At 38.6% G+C, this 16616-nt stretch overlaps 8 protein-coding genes across 8 annotated transcripts; 5 read left to right on the top strand and 3 right to left on the bottom strand.

The window, feature by feature from the left end:
- Positions 1–297: 297 nt before the first annotated feature.
- MET4 (Met4p) lies at positions 298–2316 on the bottom strand (the record flags this gene model as incomplete). The annotated part of the gene is made up of 1 exon (NM_001182941.3): positions 298–2316. The coding sequence occupies one exon, from the start codon at positions 2314–2316 to the stop codon at positions 298–300; it is 2019 nt and encodes a 672-aa protein (NP_014296.4).
- A 980-nt stretch (positions 2317–3296) lies between these two features.
- LEU4 (2-isopropylmalate synthase LEU4) lies at positions 3297–5156 on the top strand (the record flags this gene model as incomplete). Its single annotated transcript, NM_001182942.1, has 1 exon — positions 3297–5156. One exon carries the CDS (start codon positions 3297–3299, stop codon positions 5154–5156), a length of 1860 nt encoding a protein of 619 aa, NP_014295.1.
- A 399-nt stretch (positions 5157–5555) lies between these two features.
- On the top strand, positions 5556–9107 carry INP52 (phosphatidylinositol-3-/phosphoinositide 5-phosphatase INP52; the record flags this gene model as incomplete). The annotated part of the gene is made up of 1 exon (NM_001182944.1): positions 5556–9107. The coding sequence occupies one exon, from the start codon at positions 5556–5558 to the stop codon at positions 9105–9107; it is 3552 nt and encodes a 1183-aa protein (NP_014293.1).
- Positions 9108–9272: 165 nt separating this feature from the next.
- YAF9 (YEATS domain-containing protein YAF9) lies at positions 9273–9953 on the bottom strand (the record flags this gene model as incomplete). Its single annotated transcript, NM_001182945.3, has 1 exon — positions 9273–9953. The coding sequence occupies one exon, from the start codon at positions 9951–9953 to the stop codon at positions 9273–9275; it is 681 nt and encodes a 226-aa protein (NP_014292.3).
- Positions 9954–10224: 271 nt separating this feature from the next.
- YNL108C (uncharacterized protein) lies at positions 10225–11037 on the top strand (the record flags this gene model as incomplete). The annotated part of the gene is made up of 1 exon (NM_001182946.1): positions 10225–11037. The coding sequence occupies one exon, from the start codon at positions 10225–10227 to the stop codon at positions 11035–11037; it is 813 nt and encodes a 270-aa protein (NP_014291.1).
- A 525-nt stretch (positions 11038–11562) lies between these two features.
- Positions 11563–12225, top strand: NOP15 (rRNA-binding ribosome biosynthesis protein NOP15; the record flags this gene model as incomplete). The annotated part of the gene is made up of 1 exon (NM_001182948.1): positions 11563–12225. One exon carries the CDS (start codon positions 11563–11565, stop codon positions 12223–12225), a length of 663 nt encoding a protein of 220 aa, NP_014289.1.
- Positions 12226–12748: 523 nt separating this feature from the next.
- CYB5 (Cyb5p) lies at positions 12749–13111 on the top strand (the record flags this gene model as incomplete). Its single annotated transcript, NM_001182949.3, has 1 exon — positions 12749–13111. The coding sequence occupies one exon, from the start codon at positions 12749–12751 to the stop codon at positions 13109–13111; it is 363 nt and encodes a 120-aa protein (NP_014288.3).
- A 658-nt stretch (positions 13112–13769) lies between these two features.
- On the bottom strand, positions 13770–16412 carry DBP2 (DEAD-box ATP-dependent RNA helicase DBP2; the record flags this gene model as incomplete). Its single annotated transcript, NM_001182950.3, has 2 exons — positions 13770–14137; positions 15140–16412. The coding sequence occupies 2 exons, from the start codon at positions 16410–16412 to the stop codon at positions 13770–13772; spliced, it is 1641 nt and encodes a 546-aa protein (NP_014287.3).
- Between the last annotated feature and the right edge of the window lie 204 nt (positions 16413–16616).

Genomic DNA, 16616 nt, shown 5'->3' with positions numbered 1-16616 from the left:
TTTCTAATAGCAGAGTGAAGACAGTTTTTTTTCTCGTGAGTCTGAATTGGTATGTGTTCGTTGTCTAGACCAAGAAGATATATATCATCCAATGAGTAAAGAATTTAATTCAGTAAAATTGGATACACGCGACGCGTTTTACTTATAGGCTAACAAAAAAATTTTAACGCGTTTGAATAGATGTGTGATGAATGAAGAATAGAGATTGCAGGCAGTACAAGAAAAAAGTTATATTTCTTTAAGAAAAATGCACGTATATATATATATATATATAATTAAACTGTATAGTCTGTTATTTTATTCTTTCTGAACCTTCTCAAAAATTTGCTTCTTTAAGCTTTCAGCTTTTTTTATTCCTTCCGTTTCACCGCTACTCAGAACTAAATTCTTTAAAAGCTTGTTTTCCGTTTCTAACGTATGTATCCGTTTTTGTAAGGATGCTGCAATTTCGGTCAGTTCATGTATCGATGATTCTAACTCCTTTTCCTTTAGTTTTTTTTTTTGATGAGATTTTTTCGACTGTATCAATAAATCTTCATCGTCGTCCCCTAACTCTTTCTTGATCAGTTGCTTCTTTTCAAAGCCGTGTAAATCTGCATCGTCATATTCATCGTCTTCATTATCAGAATACTTGCGGTCGACGGGTACTTTTTTATTTTTCAAATCTCCGGAGTGTGATCTTTTTAAACTATTTTCCTTGTGATCAGAAGAACTTGCATTTAAAGTTGGCTCGGATCGTATCTTGGCAATTTCGTCTCCACGCGTCGTACTTGACTTAATAACAGCGTTATTATGATGGACATTATCGTTTCCATTGTTACCGTCACTCTCTCTTGATATTTTATGATCGTTTCGTGAAGGTTGTCGTTGATTGTGAATATTATTACTTTTTGGATGCTTTATGCCCAGTTCCAAAATGGAGCTTAGAAAAGAAGCCTCTGCTACTACACCGTGCTCATTGAACGAAGGCGACGTTGATAAGGTAGTTGGCGCAGCAGTTTCAGCCGGAGAGGGTGGTATTAAGACACTTAAAAGTTCGTTGATGTTTTTTAGAATGGGTGCCTCTTGACTGTCATTGGTGTTGATGTTTTTATTATTATTACTGTTATTTTCCCTAATCTTTTTTTGATGATGATACGCCATTATTGCGGCTATAGCATCTATTTGATCATTGTCAAATCCCGCGCTGATCAACGAGTTATATGCGCCGTTGGGCACGTTGACCCTCGGTAATAGAGTTACTAAAACAGAGGTTGGTATAATTGAATAGTCAGGAACAGTTATATTGGGGGCTTTGTTGGAGCTGTTATTATCGCTGTTACTATCGACTTTGCTTTCCGAATGTTTTCGTTGTTGTGAAGAGGAATTTTGAGCAGAAGTGACATTGCTTAGGGGGGAGGAGCGGTTCGGTGTGTGTGTTGTCCTATGTAGTAGATTTGATAGCGCATCCACTCCATTGTCACCGGTAGTATTGTTCTCAGTTGATGTAATGTCAACATTTGTGAAGCCGCCATGGTCGATTGATGTCATATTAGTTGCGTCAGCGGGAAACTGAGAAGGGCTTCCCATAAAGTTTGGCTCAAAAGGATGGTTATTTTGCATATTGTCGCCAAAGTTGTTTGTTTCGCCGTTATTGCCATTTCTTTTGTTTTTGGACGAAAATCGAGACTTTGATTGGTCGTATTGGGAAGTTAGGAAAGTATTCCTTCTTTGAGTCAAGAAGTGAGGATTTCTTTGTCTATTATTGGTAGAAGGGTCCTCATGCAATACGTCGTGGTTGCTATGGTCGTCATTACCATTATTGCTGTTGTTATTGTTATTGCTCGGCTTATCCTCGTCTGGGAAGATGAAAGAATCGTCGGCAAACGCACTCAACTCAATGGCTAGTTGTTCATCCAAGTCAAAAGGATTTGCATTTATGCTGCTGAAAGTGTCCGCGCCATTATTGTTTGCATTATTATGGGTGGTATTCACATTCCAATCCACATTAGAGAACTCGTTATCCAGAGATGGTATGAAGTTATCCACGTAGGCCAACTGTTCTAAGAGTATTTCTGGCGTGACAGCGTGGTCATATAGGTTAGTGTTGCCCCTATTGGTAACGTCACCTATTAGGGGGCGCCTATTCTCGCTGCTGGTCACCAGAGAAGATGACGATGAGGCTGTTGCCACAAACTGGTCCAACGAGTTCGTGCTCCCCATGCCATTATTATTAGCACCGTTGTTGCTGCTAGGGTGTGTTGCGGTATCTTTGCCAAAGAGATTTATGAATTCCGTGCTGTATGAGTCGCCTTCGTGGGACTGCTCCTGCTTCATCGTTCACAGTGGAAAAAAAGGAATAAAAGTGCTTATCAGAAGTGCGCTTTATTGACGAGAGTCTGTCTAAACAGTTGACGGACAGGCAAGAAGACCTTCAGGAGTTGACTAATATATGAAATGATGTGCGTTCAAACAGACCGTTTCACCTGGCACAGATGCATGTAAACAAGGATATACGTTATTACATGCTACGGCTACATCTAGATTGGGTGGATTTAAGTTGAACGATGAAAGAAAATTCAAGCAATATGCTTGTGTGGCCCGATGACACACAATAGCATGTGCGACGAGACACCAGCTGTGTGCCGGGTGCTACCCGCGCACGTGATTAAAAGGAAACGGGGAAAAAGCCATAGCGGAAAAGTGCTCGAAGAAGCCTCGATAAATGAAGTAAAAAATTCGATATTTTTCAACGACAATAAGACGTATATAAGCATCCGTATGTCCAGCGATTGAGCTTATGCTTCTGTTCTCCGCTTTGACACTTCCACTCGGCTGTTATGACCAGCCCCAGGATTGCTACCGGAGCGGGACCGGCTCTGAGACAGTAGTAGGTTAGTCATCGCTCTACCGACGCGCAGGAAAAGAAAGAAGGCCTCAGAAAAGCTGAGTTGAATGTGTGTCATACTTGGCTGAAAAAATTGTACAGTAACGGCCAGTCACTGTCATGCGCGTGCATGTATGTGCGTGCATGTATGTGTGTATGTATATTTATATATATATAAGCACGGGCGCATGGGAGATGTGCGCTATGGAGTCGCGTAGGTTCGATGTTTTCTCCTCTTGGGTCAGCCTCTCTCCTCTTTCAACGTTCTTTCCATAATCATTTATTGGTTATTTTTCAACTTGACCAGTAAAAAGAAACTTACGTGTAAGTGACTCAGTTCTTTCAAAGGGTATTTTTTGAAGAAAAAAAAGGATTCTCACACTAGAAGTTTACTGTAGACTTTTTCCTTACAAAAAGACAAGGAACAATCATGGTTAAAGAGAGTATTATTGCTCTTGCTGAGCATGCGGCCTCCAGAGCCTCAAGAGTTATTCCTCCAGTGAAGCTAGCCTATAAAAATATGCTTAAGGACCCTTCCTCCAAGTACAAGCCATTTAACGCTCCAAAGCTATCTAATAGAAAGTGGCCGGATAACCGGATCACGAGGGCTCCTCGTTGGTTATCAACAGATTTGAGAGATGGTAACCAATCTCTGCCGGATCCCATGTCAGTGGAACAAAAGAAAGAATACTTTCACAAGCTGGTCAATATTGGGTTCAAAGAAATCGAGGTTTCCTTCCCCTCTGCATCTCAAACAGATTTCGACTTCACTAGATATGCTGTAGAAAACGCCCCAGACGATGTTAGTATTCAATGTCTTGTCCAATCTAGAGAACACTTGATTAAGAGAACGGTGGAAGCATTAACAGGTGCTAAAAAGGCTACTATACATACTTACTTGGCAACAAGTGATATGTTCCGTGAAATTGTTTTTAATATGTCTAGAGAGGAAGCTATTTCCAAGGCAGTAGAGGCCACCAAACTAGTTAGGAAACTAACTAAGGATGACCCTTCCCAACAAGCCACTCGTTGGTCCTATGAGTTTTCCCCCGAATGTTTCAGTGATACTCCAGGTGAATTTGCTGTAGAAATTTGCGAAGCTGTTAAGAAGGCTTGGGAACCTACCGAGGAAAATCCAATCATTTTCAACTTACCTGCTACCGTAGAAGTTGCCTCTCCAAATGTTTATGCTGATCAGATTGAATACTTCGCTACCCATATTACTGAGCGTGAGAAGGTTTGCATCTCTACACATTGTCACAATGACCGTGGTTGCGGTGTCGCCGCCACAGAGTTAGGTATGCTTGCAGGTGCCGACCGTGTAGAAGGATGTCTCTTTGGTAATGGTGAACGTACAGGTAATGTGGACTTGGTTACTGTTGCTATGAATATGTATACCCAAGGTGTTTCTCCTAATTTGGATTTCTCTGACTTGACCTCTGTCCTAGATGTGGTTGAGCGTTGTAATAAGATCCCAGTATCGCAAAGAGCACCATACGGCGGTGACTTGGTCGTTTGTGCCTTTTCCGGTTCTCACCAAGACGCCATTAAGAAGGGTTTCAACTTACAAAACAAGAAGCGTGCTCAAGGTGAAACTCAATGGAGAATCCCATACTTGCCATTGGATCCAAAGGACATTGGCCGTGATTACGAAGCTGTCATCAGAGTCAACTCTCAGTCTGGTAAAGGTGGTGCCGCTTGGGTTATTTTGAGATCTTTGGGTTTGGATCTACCAAGAAACATGCAAATCGAATTTTCTAGCGCCGTTCAAGACCATGCTGACTCCTTGGGTAGAGAACTAAAATCAGATGAGATTTCCAAGTTATTCAAAGAGGCTTACAACTACAATGACGAACAGTACCAAGCTATTAGTTTAGTCAATTATAATGTTGAAAAATTCGGCACTGAACGTAGAGTGTTCACTGGTCAAGTCAAAGTAGGCGACCAGATCGTCGATATTGAAGGTACAGGTAATGGTCCAATCTCTTCTTTGGTCGACGCCCTATCAAACTTGTTGAACGTGAGATTTGCCGTAGCAAACTACACAGAGCATTCTCTAGGTTCTGGTTCTTCTACGCAAGCTGCTTCTTACATCCATCTATCGTATAGGCGTAATGCCGACAACGAAAAGGCCTACAAATGGGGTGTAGGTGTCTCCGAAGATGTCGGTGATTCTTCAGTGAGAGCCATCTTTGCCACCATTAACAATATTATCCATTCTGGTGATGTGTCCATTCCATCTTTGGCCGAGGTCGAAGGTAAGAATGCTGCGGCATCTGGCTCTGCATAAGAACTTTTCTGTATTTCAGGACTTATTCGCTTCTATTTATTTCTATACTTATTTATTTACTTCCTTTCCTTTTTTTTTAACCATATAATTACTAGAAGCACGGATGTCTAAATTAGAATTACGTTTTAATATCTTTTTTTCCATATCTAGGGCTAGTGCTTGTTTTTCTTTTTTTAGTATATTCTTGAACCAAATACGTGTGGGGTGACCCGAAACTTGTTTGGCGGTTAGTGACGAAATTGAAACAAACCTGGAGTTATTAAGAGAGATTTAACTGGAAAACTAGGCATAAAGGACAATAAGTACTCGCTTCATATAGTCTCAACATATTTTTGTTCGCAGAATTGGTGACAAAGGCCACGCAAAGGCAGCAGAATCAAAAACAAATACTCAGTAGCTATGAAAATACTCCTATCGAAACAGCAAACTAGAAAGATAGCAATAGTTTCAGAAACACATGGACTGGTATTTAGGCCAATAAACAGTAAGAACTCTCGCAGATCTACATGTGCCGTGGAATTGGTTCCGAAAGCTGAATTAAATGGTAATGGTTTCAGAAGACTATCTAACCATGAAATATACGGTTTTATTGGTCTCATAGAAATTGAAGGCCTTATGTTCATAGCAACCATAACAGGTAAATCTAAGGTGGCCCAGCCGATCCCAAACAAAACGGTTAACAAAATATATGCTGTGGATTTTTTTTGCTTAAATAATTCTAAATGGGATTTCATGGACATCGATTCATCCGGTTATCCGATTGTTACTAATGATGGAGATTTTGCAATAAGCTCGCCTCCTAGTATTTCCACACATTCTTCTAGATCATCGCTACGTTCTTCTTCCTCTAGGAGTTTGAATGCTCAAGAACAAGCTCCCAAGCATCCATGTCATGAACTAAGAAAGCTATTATCAAATGGATCTTTTTATTACAGCACCGATTTTGATTTAACTTGTACATTGCAGAAACGTGGATTCACGGAACACTCTTTGAGTTTTGATGATTTTGACCGGGAGTTTATGTGGAACTCGTTTCTTATGGACGAAATCATCACATACAGAGACAGACTAGATGTAACGGCCAAAGAACTATTGGATCAACGAGGATTCCTCACGACCGTAATCCGAGGGTTTGCTGAAACAATTTTTAGCTATATTAATAGGTTGAAAGTAGGACTTACCATTATTTCCAGGCAAAGTTGGAAAAGAGCAGGCACAAGGTTTAATGCACGTGGTATAGATGATGATGGCCATGTCGCAAATTTTGTTGAAACAGAAATGATTATGTACTCTTCTCAGTATTGTTATGCTTTCACGCAGATAAGAGGAAGCCTTCCAATTTTTTGGGAGCAGGATACATCTTTGATTAGTCCAAAGATTCAAATTACCAGATCTGTTGAAGCAACACAGCCCACGTTTGATGAACATTTTATAAGACTATTTAAGAAGTATGGGCCAGTTCATATAATCAACCTGCTGTCTACTAAATCTTCAGAAATTCAATTATCGAGGCGATACAAGGAACAGTTGAAAAATTCTGAGAAAATGAAAATCGGTAGAGATGTGTTCCTAACAAGCTTTGATTTCCATAGAGAAACTTCGCAAGATGGGTTTGCAGCTGCAAGTAGGATTATCCCTAAAATAAGAAACACAATTTTGGACGCCGGTTACTTTTCATACGATGTAAAAGAAGGGCGATTAATATCCGAACAAGACGGTGTCTTTAGAACCAATTGCTTGGATTGTTTAGATAGAACAAATTTGATCCAACAGACGATTTCACTGGCCGTTTTCAAACTATTTTTGGAAGACTTCCGATTGGTAAAACCCAGTAGTTTCATCGACGATAATGAATTTGTGCAAAAGGTGAATGCTTTATGGGCCGACAACGGAGATCAGATATCACAAATTTACACTGGGACAAATGCTCTGAAATCGTCCTATTCAAGGAAAGGTAAAATGTCTTTTTCTGGCGCCCTTTCTGATGCGACGAAGTCCGTTAGTAGAATGTACATCAACAATTTTGTAGATAAAGGAAAACAGCAAAATATTGACACACTTTTGGGCAAACTACCGCACCAGCAAGTTGTTGAACTTTATGATCCAATCTGCGAATACGTCAATGAAAGGCTGTTAGAGTCAGAGGAAAAATTCACCACTCATTCTAACATAAATTTGTTTGTCGGTACATTCAATGTTAACGGAAACTCTCGAAGAGCAGATTTGTCAAAATGGTTATTTCCAATCGGCGATAAATTCAAACCTGATGTCGTTGTGTTAGGGTTGCAGGAAGTTATAGAGTTGACCGCAGGGTCTATCTTGAATGCAGATTATACGAAAAGTTCTTTTTGGGAAACTATGGTTACTGACTGTTTGAATCAATACGAAGAAAAATATCTTTTACTTAGAGTGGAACAGATGTCCTCTCTTTTGATACTATTTTTTGCAAGATCAGATAGAGCCTATAACATAAAAGAGGTAGGTGGGTCTACCAAAAAGACTGGGTTTGGTGGTATTACTGGAAACAAAGGTGCAGTAGCCATTAGATTCGATTATGGGGCAACTTCATTCTGTTTCGTTAATACACATTTATCAGCAGGTGCGAGTAACATTGACGAACGTCGCAATGACTACAACAATATCTACAGGAACATAACCTTTCCAAGATCAAAGACAATTCCACACCATGATTCGTTGTTTTGGTTGGGTGACCTTAACTACAGGATAACTTTGACAAATGATGAAGTTAGAAGAGAATTAAGGGCTCAAAAGGATGGCTATATTGATAGATTGCTTCAATATGATCAGTTGACTCAAGAAATAAATGAAGGAGTGGTATTTCAGGGCTTTAAAGAACCGACCCTCCAATTCCGTCCGACCTATAAATATGATTATGGCACAGATAATTATGATACTTCTGAAAAGGCGAGAACTCCGTCTTGGACTGATAGAATCATATATAAAGGTGAAAACCTGCATCCATTGGCATATTCGGACGCACCTTTAAAAATAAGCGATCATAAACCAGTTTATGCTGCATATAGGGCAAATGTGAAATTTGTTGACGAAAAAGAGAAGCTTAACCTAGTTGAGAAGCTGTATGCAGAATATAAGAATACGCATCCCGAAGCACTAACTACAGGTCCTGACGAACTTTCTCATGCAAGAATGGAAAAACAAAAGGAAAGTATACCCTTAGATGCAACCGTTCAATCAGCGGGCATAAAACTAATTGACCTAGATGATACTTCCTCGTGCGTTTCGCCTCTACTTTCTGGTCCCAGTCCCCAACCGTCTGTTGTTGGCCCTGGAGGACTCAGTAACGTATCACCCGATAAAAGTAAGCTCAATGTGCTTCCTCCGCCTCCTCCTACCTCGAGGCACAATAAGGAACCATCTTCTAAACTTCTTTCCCCTACCAAAGAGATTTCCATTGTCAGCGTATCGCCGCGTAAAGGTGAGAGCAATCTTCCTGCCTTAGAGAGACACAGTACACCCAAACCACTGCCGCCAGTGCCCGCTTTATCTTTATCTAAGCCAGTCTCTTTACAGAAAAGTTCTTCAGAATTACAGCATGCTAAAGAGACCATAGATAATGGGAAAATTGTTCCTCGACCTTGTCCTCCTATTAGAAGGAAGAGCAGTACTGCCCCGGACGAAATCTCTACATCTACCAAAAATTCAGGTGTGTCCACTACAGAAGATCCTGAGCCAGCAAAGGCCTCCACAAAACCTGAGAAGCCACCAGTTGTCAAAAAACCGCATTATTTAAGTGTTGCTGCTAACAAGCTTAACACCTCTCAAGAACACTCAATAAAAGTTTCCCCGTCGAATTCAAAATCTGAAGAGGAACTCCCTTGCAAGAAAAAGTCTAAACCAAAAGTTCCTGCGAAGAACCCTGAACTAGAGAAGCTAAGCGTTCATCCATTGAAGCCTTGCGACCCCAATTAAATTGTGTTACTAAAATTACGCATTTATAGAATATGTATCATAACTGTTGTTTAGATGTTTATATGACTCTGCACACATTTCGGTTTTGTGAGCGCCGACCTTTCAAACCATGATCTGTATTACTATGGCTGTTATGAAAATACCGTTGTTCCGGGTGCAGTGATCCTAACTTCCGTTAATGGCTTCTTGTTTTACCAAGTTTTCCAGTTTCTGCTTCAATTCGTCAATTTCCTTGTCAACCTTTTCTATGCCGATCTCTATTCTGTCAATTTCTTCCTGTTCTAATTGCTTGGAGTATACACAATCATCAGTTTTGTTTGAAGGTAACAAATTTCCTGGTCGGCTCATTAAAATTTTGAAAAACTCTTCATTTGGCTCATTGAATACAATTTCATCAAAATACACAGAACTAACTTCTGCATCTTTACTATTATGGTCTGTTGTATTCTGCTCATTTCCATTGTCGGAATTCGGTACAGGATTAGCATAAGGATGAAGTCGTAATCTATGGTAAAAATTCAACACTTTTTCATTGGCCTCTTCTACAAAATAAACCTTAATATTTATATCAAATTCACCCCACCCTGTTTCAGTCAGTTCAAACGGAGGCGCTTCTATGGATCTCACAGGGTTTGGGTAGGTGTCATGAAGTTTAAAAACGACTTTCTTGATAAAGTACGATATATCTTCATTTTGTGGGCCCCTGACAAAAATTGTCCATAAATGAGTATGTTCGGCAGGAGCATTTGGTGGTTTAACGCTACCCATCTTTTTAGCCGTATTGCCATATATTATTGGTCTGCTCACGGAGAGAGTTTTTATCCTTTTGCTTATTGTCGGAGCCATCTCGCTTTCTTTGTGATGCCGTAAATAGGTGGTCACAAGTAATGTATCTATCCCTCTAGCTTTCGAAGGCTACTTGTTCAGTTGCACATAGAAGACATCTAAACTCTGGAAAAATAATCAATGGTGCCGAAGCGTCATCACGTCATCCGAATAGCGGATATTTCGAAATTTATAAAAAAGCTTTGAAAACAATCCTAGAAGTAAAGCAGTTTCGTTCAATATGTAAGACGTTCAATTAGTTGTACAAGAGGTTAAAATAGTGCTATAAATTATGGCTATCGAAAATATATACATTGCCAGACATGGTTACAGGTCAAACTGGCTACCAAAGGGACCATATCCACCACCGCCCACCGGTATTGATAACGATGTCCCGCTTTCGGAACACGGTGTTGAACAGGCACATGAACTGGCGAACTATATCTCTAAATTAGATGTCAAACCAGAAATGATTTTCTCCTCCCCATTTTACCGCTGTTTAGAAACTAGTAAACCCACAGTGGAGGCTTTAAAGATTCCATTATATGTCGATCGTGGTGTAGGAGAATGGTATAAGCCTGATAGACCCATTATCCCGGAGCCTGCTACTCATGAAGTTATGAGTAAGTTTTTTCCAAGCATGATCTCTCCAGACTGGGAACCTAGTATTATTCCTAGTAATAAGGGTGAAACAGAAGAAGATATTTTTGAGAGGTGCCATAAATTCTGGCCTGTCTTTATTGACAGAGTGGAGAGAAAATTTCCAAATGTAAAGACCATTATGATAGTTACCCACGCAGCCACTAAATCCGCTCTTGGTATGAACTTGTTGAAATTCTCCAGTGCCAAAGAGCCCATTGATAACAAAGGCACCTTTATAAGAAATGGAAGTTGTGCTATTGATAAATTTGAGCTGGTGAAAGGAGAAAATGAAAGTATACCATTTGAAGAGAGAGAGTGGAAACTTACAATGAATGGCAACACCTCCTTTTTAACTAATGGGGAAGAAATGAATTGGACGTTTATGAATGCCTTTGAGGCTGGTTCAGACGCTGATATCAAAGCGAGAAGAGCAGCTGAGAGCGGAAAACTAAAAATGGAGTGAAAACTAAAGTGAGTCTTGAATTCTGTACTTCTCATTATACACTTCTGCATTTGATTTTTATTTCATGATGAAGCTGTGTGAATATATATATATATATACATATGTCAAAGTCTAGTGTAAATTGATAGAATTAACAGTATCTTTTAATATCCCTAAACTTCAAAATTCAAGGTTCAACGATTGAAAGATGAGCTGTCTAGGTAGTAGTACCGAAACCTTTCGAGTTTTGTGCTATCTCTGAAAACTCATTATCCTGCTAAACCCTTTCTAATGTGCATAGCAGCTATTGCAACTTTAGCATCCTCATTACAGACGGCATAGCAGAGACGTATGCGGTTACCCCCCAGATTTTGCCTGTTTCTTTTCACTATGAAAAATTTTCCGCCATAAGAAAAAATGAAGTAGTGCATCGCATCTCATCTCATCACTTAATTTGAAGACGATTACCATTACTTTTAACTTCATTAACTACCTTTTCTATAGGGTTAAGTTCTAGAGATAAAATAACAGAGGAAAGAGATCGATATGGTAAAGTCAACAAGCAAAACTTCCACCAAGGAAACAGTAACCAAACAACCCACCGAAGAAAAACCTATACAGGAGAAAGAAGAGTTGGCTCTAGAAACATCGTCTAGCAGTTCAGATGAAGAAGACGAAAAAGATGAAGATGAAATTGAAGGTTTAGCCGCTTCTGATGATGAGCAGAGCGGTACACACAAGATTAAAAGATTGAATCCTAAGAAGCAGGCTAATGAAAAAAAGTCGAAAGATAAAAAGACACTTGAAGAGTATTCTGGGATTATTTATGTGAGTAGACTGCCACATGGGTTCCACGAAAAGGAATTAAGTAAATATTTTGCTCAATTCGGTGATTTAAAAGAAGTGAGATTAGCACGTAATAAGAAAACTGGAAATTCCAGACATTATGGCTTCTTAGAATTCGTTAATAAAGAGGATGCAATGATCGCCCAAGAATCTATGAACAATTACTTGTTGATGGGTCATCTACTACAAGTGCGTGTATTACCAAAAGGAGCTAAAATCGAGAAATTGTACAAATACAAGAAGAGAGTTCTAGTAGAGAAAGGTATCACCAAACCAGTAAAACAGCTAAAGGATAACATGAAGCAAAAACATGAAGAAAGGATAAAAAAATTAGCCAAGTCAGGTATCGAATTCAAATGGTGACTTGTCACTTCTCATCCACCCTGAGAAAAGGGTTTTGTAAGATAGAATAGGAGATATAGCAAACTTGGGAAACCATTTATATCATTAATTCCAGCAATATAGTTCCGTTTGTCCGTATTCAATGATATTTACATGATTGCTTTTACGAAGATTCAACGACCAAAATCACGGAGCGGGTAATAGCCTGGAGTTTCCGGATGAAAAATTTAACGGCCCAGAAAAAGAACAATAGCTGCAAAAAAGAAAGCTATACGAGATCGAGATAGTGAGAGAGGTTAGCATAACGAGAAAATTTTTGTCGCATTCGTGGCCAAAAAGCGATATTTGAGAAGCATTGTTATTATATCAATAAATAACAAATATATATATTGTCCTTTTTCCAATAACTATATAAAGAACAAGAAGCTTTTGAAACTTTCTCAAAAATTTTCGTTCAGGCTTCCTCGTTAATATTTAAATTCGATTTTCATTTTCTTCATAGTAAAGAAAATCAATCAACTACAACATAAAATATCAAACAATCATGCCTAAAGTTTACAGTTACCAAGAAGTTGCCGAACACAATGGCCCAGAAAATTTCTGGATTATCATCGATGACAAAGTTTACGATGTTTCTCAATTCAAAGATGAACATCCAGGTGGTGATGAAATTATAATGGATTTGGGTGGACAAGATGCTACAGAAAGCTTTGTCGATATCGGTCATTCTGACGAAGCATTGAGACTACTGAAAGGTTTATACATTGGTGACGTTGACAAGACCAGTGAGCGCGTTTCTGTGGAAAAGGTATCTACCTCTGAAAACCAAAGTAAAGGTAGTGGTACATTGGTTGTCATATTGGCCATTTTAATGCTAGGTGTTGCTTATTATTTGTTGAACGAATAATTTTTCTTCCAGAATAGCCCACACTCTTCTCCAAACTCAATTGAATTTTTCGTTTCAGTTTATTAAATTATTTATTTACAAGCAATCAAGGCCAAATTAATGTCTTACAACATTAACTTATGCTACTATATCGCATAGAAGTATGTCACTGTATCATAGAATCTGCCTGGCAGATAGAATTATTATAAATTAATATGTATATACTTATCTTTGTGTATGGCTAAAAATCATCGTCTTAGATAAAAAAAAAAAAGGCAAATAAAGCTCTGCTCTTACTTCAATACGATCAACCTGGTTGTCGTGCATTTCGCTCATTCTAAAATGACCCATAAGCGCTAGTGCACGACTTCTTTGTAAGTCTACTGTTTTTTTGAAAATCATTCGTTTAACATCGGCCCCAGGGTTGTACGAGAACAAAGAAAAGTGTCTGTCCTATTATTTTACGGCACACTAAGCGTTATGCGAAATAACTTCAATCCAGTTGCCACCGTTCACCCAAAAACTTAGGAGTATTAAAGAAAAAGTGTGACGAAGAGCTTTAAAATATTAAAAATGTAGTATACAGCAAATAAAATTTTATCATGCATTGAAGAAATAAGGTGCAGTCAACTTATATAATTATTATTAATAGAGATGAATGAATTGAATCACTTTGACTTCAATAGTTTGAACGACCTCTGTTACCCCAGCCACCATCTCTCTGCCTGTTACCGCCGTAACCACCACGGCCACCACCGTAACCACCTCTACGGCCATAGCCACCACGACCACCACGACCACCACCGTATCTTGGGTGACCGCCACCATAAGATCTCCTGTCGTATTTCAATAATTCGGGAGGAATATTTTGATTAGCTTCTCTCATGATAGAGATTAATTTAGCACCTAAACCTTTGTTTTGTTCGGTGAAGAAAGATATAGCAGTACCAGTAGCACCTGCTCTACCAGTTCTACCGATTCTGTGAACATAATCTTCAATGTTACCTGGCATATCGTAGTTGATAACGTAATTGATACCTTTGACATCTGAAAAAATAAAGAAGTAAACAAACGTTTACAAAGCATACTGTTAGTAATTTGGTTCGTTATTCTGTATATGAACTTTATTTTCATGCCCCCCACAAATTCATGTTTGGACTCCCAACATTGTCTCAAATTTCCCCCTGGCTTGAAGATTATCAGAAATTATATTTTTATTAAAGAATTCGAAATATTTAATCATCAATACTCCAGAATCCTTATTCAAACTGAATGAAAGCTAGCACTTAAAAAAAGGAAAACAAAGTAAATGATTTCTGAATATGGTTGAAATCCTTTTATTTTGTTATTTTCCATTTTTATCAGCACTTCTTAATAATTCGAACTTGGGATGCAACAGTATCTCAATATAACTACAAAATGCATAAACTACACAAAATGAGAATAACAATAGTCAAGAAGGATGACGGCATTTCAAAGTAGAATATACTATTATTTTTCCAATAAAACAATCTACCCTTGTACAAATGCCAAGCATTGAAAAAAACAACGATCAACGAAGCGTATGTATGCGTTCTAGAAATAAGCTGAAAAGCCAATTCCTTGTTTATTTGCGCCGATGTCAAAAAGCGAAATTTCTTTTGACATGAAGTGCAAATCATGAACACAAATACACTTCTCCGAGTTTATAATTTCCCGTCTCTCAAAACGACTAATTAAAGTCAATTTTTCTCATCCTCCCAATATTAGTTTTCTGTAGTGATGCATTAGAAGTCATTCGAATTAAAATTCAATTTCCGATACTCCCCATCGAGAATAGACTCACATAGAGTCTAGATTCGAAAAGGCTCAAAAAAAAAAAAAAGAAAAAAAGAAAAAAAAAAAAAAAAGAAAAAAAAAAAAAAAAGAAAAAAGGTCTCTCTTCTGTACTATCATGGTTGTCATAAAGTCATTAATGTCATTAAAAGCCATTAGGAAATAGCTGTAATATCGTTAGGGGTAACAAAAAAAAATAAAATCAATAAAAAAATGGAGAAAATTTTAACATACCGATACCTCTGGCGGCCACATCAGTAGCAACCATAATTGGGGATCTACCGTTTCTAAACTCTTGTAGAACCCAGTCACGTTCTCTTTGGTCTTTGTCACCATGAATAGCCAAGGCGGGCCATCCATCTTCTCTTAGATACTTGGTGATATCATCGCACATTCTTTTCGTAGAAGCAAAGATTAATGTCTTGTATTCGTTGTCTTGAGAGGCTGTTTCTAAGTACTTGTTCAAACGATCTCTCTTTTCGAAATCAGAAACAACTTCGACGATCTGAGTAATATTATGGGAGGCAGATAGTTCTAGAGAACCAACTTGAACTTGAATTGGATCATTCAAGTAATCAGCGGCTAGTTGCTTCACCTCCTTTGGCCAAGTGGCAGACCACATCAAGGTTTGTCTATCAGGTCTGATTTGATCAACAATCTTTCTGATTTGAGGTTCAAAACCCATATCTAACATTCTATCAGCTTCATCAAGAACCAGGTAAGTGACTCTCTTCAAATTAGTCTTACCAATCTCTAGCATATCAATTAGTCGACCTGGAGTAGCAATAACAATTTCAGAGCCACGAGATAAATCTCTGATTTGTTGACTTTTTGGAACACCACCGTAGACACAGGTATTTCTGATTCTGGAACTATGACCAAACTTGGAACATTCTGTTTGAATTTGAACAGCCAATTCTCTAGTTGGAGCCAAAACCAAAACAATTGGTCCATCGCCTGGAGCCAATAATGGTTGAGCGTTGATATGAACAATACCTGGTAAACAATAAGACAAAGTCTTACCGGAACCAGTGGCAGCAATACCAACCATGTCCCTACCAGATAAAGCCATTGGCCAACCCTGACATTGAATGCCAGTTGGTTTGTCAAATCCTTCAGCCTTCACTTCATTCAAAACGTAGTCTGGGAAACCAGCTTCATCGAAAGTGGTGATTGGCTTTGGAATATCGTGTCCGGAAATAGTCATTTCATTTTCCTTTCTGAACTGAGCAATCTCACTGTCCGATCTGTCGCGAACACTTTCGTGTTCAACATAGAAATTCTTTTCGAAAGTTGGCAATTTGGGTAATTCTTCATCCCAGTTTGGTTTGATCAATTCCTGGGGTTGGTTGTAATTGGAACGACCACCGAAACCACCACGGTAGTTACCGCCTTGTGGTCTGTCATTGTAAGAGTTTCTATCAGAGTTTCTTCCACCGCGGAAGTCGCCACCTCTAGACTTGTAGTTAGTCTTGTTATATTGCTGATCTCTACCACCGTAAGTCATATTTGCTCTAAATTTGCCTTAATAGTGCTTAATTCTGTTACAGGTTGTTGACAAGAAAATAATTTGAATGAGATACAGAAAAGTATAAGTTATTTGAGCGTAGGACAGTCTTTTTATAAGACAAATAAACTGAAGGAAAAATTTTCTGCGATGAGCATCGGCGTAAAAAAAAAAAAAAAAAAAAAAAAAAGAAATAAAAAAAGA

The sequence above is a fragment of the Saccharomyces cerevisiae genome, chromosome XIV, assembly GCF_000146045.2.
Source record: "Saccharomyces cerevisiae S288C chromosome XIV, complete sequence".
NCBI lineage: Eukaryota > Fungi > Ascomycota > Saccharomycetes > Saccharomycetales > Saccharomycetaceae > Saccharomyces > Saccharomyces cerevisiae.
Note: the sequence above shows the minus strand (reverse complement) of the source record. Positions and strands in the feature narration are given on the sequence as shown.